This window comes from Merops nubicus, unplaced genomic scaffold (genome assembly GCF_000691845.1).
Source record: "Merops nubicus isolate BGI_N331 unplaced genomic scaffold, ASM69184v1 scaffold9576, whole genome shotgun sequence".
Taxonomy (NCBI): Eukaryota; Metazoa; Chordata; class Aves; order Coraciiformes; family Meropidae; genus Merops; species Merops nubicus.
Window position 1 is genome coordinate 11273 of NW_008612898.1, and position 4972 is coordinate 16244.

Here is a 4972-nt window from a genome sequence, read left to right on the forward strand (position 1 = left end):
GTCAGTGCAGCCTATATTTGAAAGGTTTTTGTCACAAAATTAATTCCAGCAAGGTTACATGGACCAGCAAGAGTAAGCATATTAATCTTTTTTTTTCCATTTTCCTGTTTGCCTGTCCTCCAGTTTCATGAAAGCCGGAATTTTATAAGATTCCTCATAGAGTGTGGCACTCCCTTTGGGTCCAAGCTCAAAAATTCTCTAAGGCAAAAATAAATCTACTAGGATTCCTTATTTATAATTTCACAGAAAGTTGTATAATCTGACTGAGAAACTGGCTTGTCAAAAACATGGTGCAGTTTATTTGAGCCCTCTGGGCCCTTCTTCCCCTCTTGTGCTAGTCTGGAAAATGATTCAGTATATGATGGTCTACCCTTGAATGTAGACCAGAGGTTATCAATATAAATTTGGATAATTAGACAACTACTGATCCTAGATTGCACAACATTCAATTTAATGGGGACTTTAAGTATAGAAGCCCTTTCAAATGCGTAACTAATCTCTGGACTGGACGTAGCACTGGAAAACATACATCCGGTAGGAAACACTCTGACTTTGACAGAAATGACGTATGACACATAAAACCAGAGGCGGCCTCCTCTCACTGTAATTCATGTGGGCTGATTCCTGAAGTCCTCAATCAGCAAACTTGGCTCTGAGTCTAGCGAGTTTGACTCAAATTAGAAAAGCACATAAATTGTTATGTCTCTGGGAAGAAATCTGAGGGTGGGAACCCAAACCTCTTTTTGTCGGGATGAGCCTTGCCCATCCTGCTCTCACCTGGTCCCAGTGTGGAAAGAAGGAGGTCACCAATGATGGACGATTCATGGTGGCATTTTAATTCCAGTCAGGAGGGAGCTACCTCAGAAAATCAGTTTGTTCGCAGTGTCCTTGTTTTGGTGCACATTATGGGGAGGTCTTGCAGTACCCAGAGTGAATTACTTTCAGAAAGACTGATGGGCAGAGCACTGCTGTCGAAGTGTGAGTGAACAGAGACCCCCGCACTGTTACCTTTTTGTGTGTGTAGACAAATGAGCTCTATTTGTGGGAAAAGTCAGATAATATATTTATGAGAAATTGAACAAAAGGGACGTTCGTTTCTATTCCAGCACAACGTACTGCACTTGGCTGTATCTCAGATAAACTTGCTTTTTTCTTCATCTAGGGGAACTTGCTTTTCTTAGGCTGTTTTTGTTGGCTTCATGGACTTTTTTGACTGCAGGCTCTAGTAGTAGACAGAAATAACCCTTTCATTGTGCAGGGTATGCTTTTGCACTTCAGATTATCAAGGCTATAGCAGTCACTGCAATGCCCACTTATGCACTGCTTTAGAGTGGCAATCTTCAGCTGGCTTCTGCAGTGAGGTGTTATTAATCAGCCACGTGTGAGTCACTAAATCCTGTGCTGTTTTGTTCCCTTGCAGATGTCACCGTTGTCCACACTTGCCCACCAGACCCTATGAGAGCAGTGAGAAGCCGTGCATGCTGTCAGAGTACATGGACCGATACCCCCTTTATCCCAACACTGTTCCCAGAGACTCATTTAAGCCCAAGGAACAGCGCAAGATGACACAGATACCCATGGAAGCCATCTCAACTACAAAGTATGAAAAAATAGTGAAAAAGAGTGAGGACTGTGACTTAGATAATATGTTTGTGAGAGATGGGTAAAGGAGAAAAGGAAAATCATAGGTTTTCACAAACAACCTGAAAAGAATGATGTTGCCCACTCATGAGGGCTCTGTGAAGGAAGGATAATCTGTATGAGGCCAGTTGTTGTAGTGGGGGCAAACAACTATTTTTCTTACACTTCTGGAGCTTGAGATGAGATCTGATCAGAGAACACATAGACCATAGAAGCACAGTCATGGTCTTGGGTTTTGCTCACTTTCTGTTTTGTGAAAGTTTCTGGGAAACCAGCAGAAGTGCTGTCTAAGAAAGTATGGATGATATTGAAGGGTTTTTTTTCCACCTTTTATTCTGTTCTTTCTGTGGCACTTTATGGACTGCAACATGAATGACTAGTTTCTAAGGAGGTGTGCCTATGGTAGAGCTTGATGACTGGAAAGGGGGTGTGGGTGTTTTCCTCAAGGCAATTGCTGTAGATTGCTGGGCTCTTTCCTCTTCTTAGCTATGTTGTTGCTCAGTGTTGGTGTTCAGCAGAAGGTCTCACACTTGCACTGTGCCCATTGTCTTGATGGAAGTAATTTCTGAGGCTCTTTCCTGCTGCTGGTAGAGTGATGTGCCAAGTGCTTGTCTGCAGAAGGAACTGATAAGAAGATAGGAAACTGATCCTTTAATATGAATCTGAGAGGTTCCCTTTCTTCAAATAGTGGCTGCTGCCTGATCTTGATGTATACTTCCTTTCTCATCTCAGGCACACTCATGACCAATTTCACTTTTGCCTTTGCTGAACCAAATTAGAGACCTAGGCGATGTCACTGGCTGTTAATAAAGTCTTAACAGCTAACAACACCACCTTCGATGTCTTCACCCTGATATGGAAGTTCTACCAATTCCTCCCTTTAAGTCTCTGTAAAAGTTCTCAATTTAAATCACAGGTGTGGCTGATGAAGTCTGAAATGCCCAACTTAATCACATTTGGGATCCCTCTGTCTACGTGTGAGTTTTGAGCAAAAACCAGAAGGATCAGAGGGTTTATAGAGCAGACTTCAAGTCTATCTATTCCTTCCACATCCAGCATGAGCCAAAGAAGCTAGAAATCTTTGTATCTGGCTATAACTAAATCCTGGGCTCATTGCTGTCCTCTTTAAGGCATGTAAGGAGGGGCAGTCACTATGTGGGATCTGTGAAGAAGTCCTTAGAAACTTCCTGTTCAGTCAGCAAAACTATCCTTGCTCAGATAAGGCTAGTGGTTCCAGTAACTGTTACTCCTGGTTTAGAACAACTTCTGAAAAGTAGACTAGTAAGTAGGCACAGAAACTACTTATACTTGTTCCTTCAGAGTGTGCACTCTACTAAATATTGTAAAACTTGCCCACTCTTTTGAGAGGAGGAAACACAGAGCCTCAACAGTTAGCCTGCAGACTGCAAGTCTTACTGTCTTCTGGGAAACACTGATAAGAAAATGCACCCATTATGAAATCACCAAGGCCTAGCGGAAAAGTGCAACCACCTTTTAGAGGGCTGCTAAAAGGTTTTGATCTGTGTGGCTAAACTCAGAGAGAATTAATTGGAGTGTGTGAGAATAACTTCAGGGAGTCTGAGGCAAGCAAACACTGAGTTGTCACCAGTCTTCCCTAATAACACTTTGCTGAGTGTTAGGTGCCATATTGCAGCAGCAAGACCCCTTGATAAAGTCTGAGAGTTTCAGGCAGTACCAGTTTTCATGGTGTCTTGGATGCAGGTTGCCACTAATTTATCAGCAGATCTATCTCTGCTGCAGGTTCTACTGTATTGCAATAGTCAAAGTGGGAGGAGGTTCTCCCGCTGCCAGGAAACTCTTGATCACACTCGTGAAGAATTGTGGGATTGTGCAGTGTGCTGTCAGTGGTTTGGGTGAGACCCTCTCTGTTATGATCTCTCCCTCCTGCTGAGAATGCTGCATGCCTTTTCTATTCATATGTGTCTTTTCTTGGGCCCTCTCAAAAAACACACTGGCTTTAAACTGCTGACAAAAGTATGCCAAGGGGCTACAACATGTTTGATATCTACATAAGTACCTCTTGATGCTTTTGGAGTTTTTTTTCCACTTCTGCAATTCTGTTTTTACCTCTATACCTAATACTTTGCAACCTGCATTCTCTTTTGTCTGCTCCACACAGACTTTTGAAAACTTTGTTTATTGGTTAAAACATATAATTAATACAGTATATTCAGAGGCTCAGGCTCTTGCCCAGATGCAGAAGGCAATATTAATATTAGAATAGCTCCTATACTGACCATTTCTCCTGGCCAGCTGCCAGTGGTGTAAGCAGATCTGCACACTAGTGAAAAAGTACTCTGACATTAGAGACTGAAATTCCTGGTGCCAGGGAAATACTTTGTACCAAAGGATTTGGACAGTGAAACAGCTTCAGGTTAGTGAATGTCAGATAATTCTTATTTTCCTCTCTGCCTTTTTTTCTGTAATGTTGTTGGAGTTATGTAACGCTACTCCACTATCTTAAAATAGCCCCTTTACAATGGAACCTGAGAAAATCTTAGCTGTCTGACCATGATCGTGTTTCTTTCTTCAGCTGGTGTTATGCTGTAGAACTGTTTTGTTGTCATCTTCTTATCCTGGGCTGAACTGCTGTATAGTGTTTTCTGGGAAGGCTGCTGTTGCCTCTCTCGTATGTTTCCCATACATCCTAGATAGCCTGCTATAATTATTAGACTTTTAAAAAAGTTATGTCTTCTGGTGTAACTCCATTGTAGAGCAGAGATAGCTTTGTGTAAGGCCTTTAACCTCACTGGGTGGAAAGGAAGAACCTGGCTTGCCTGGCTTGTCCAGAGCTGCCTCAGTTTCAGGGTCCAGGTTTCCAAATATGAAAGGCTTATGTGTTTCATTAATTGCATTATCCTGCCCAGACTTTCTTAGGCTGTGGAGGTAAGGAGAAGTATTACAAGAAATGTAAGGGCAATGAAGAGGGAATTTAGGGCGCTGGGACAGCTGGTTAGGGGGTCTGGAGCGCAAGTAGTGTTTGCCTCCATACCTCCTGCTAGAATGGGAGTAGACGTAAAAAGGAAGAGTCTACAGGTCAACGAATGGCTACGAGACTGGTGCCAAAGGCAGGGCTTTGGATTCTTTGATCATGGGCTGCTATATGAGACACCTGGCCTGATGAAGGCAGGTGGGACGCCCCTGTCCCAGAGGGGGAAGGGGCTTTTGGGGCAGGACTTAGCAGGACTCATTGAGAGAGCTTTAAACTAGATGTGAAGGGGGAAGGGGAGAAAACCAGGTCTGTTAGGGACAAGGCCAGGAGGACCATACAAGGGCCTGAAGACAGATGGTCTAAAGAGGAGTTGTTCCC

The 4972-nt window shown here is 43.1% G+C and overlaps 1 protein-coding gene across 1 annotated transcript; it reads left to right on the top strand.

Annotated features, from left to right (window-relative positions):
- Positions 1-1420: 1420 nt before the first annotated feature.
- On the top strand, positions 1421-1667 carry LOC103774306 (protein FAM154A-like; the record flags this gene model as incomplete). The annotated part of the gene is made up of 1 exon (XM_008941698.1): positions 1421-1667. A coding segment is annotated over one exon (247 nt), but the record flags the coding sequence as incomplete, so codon positions are not given.
- Positions 1668-4972: the final 3305 nt, after the last annotated feature.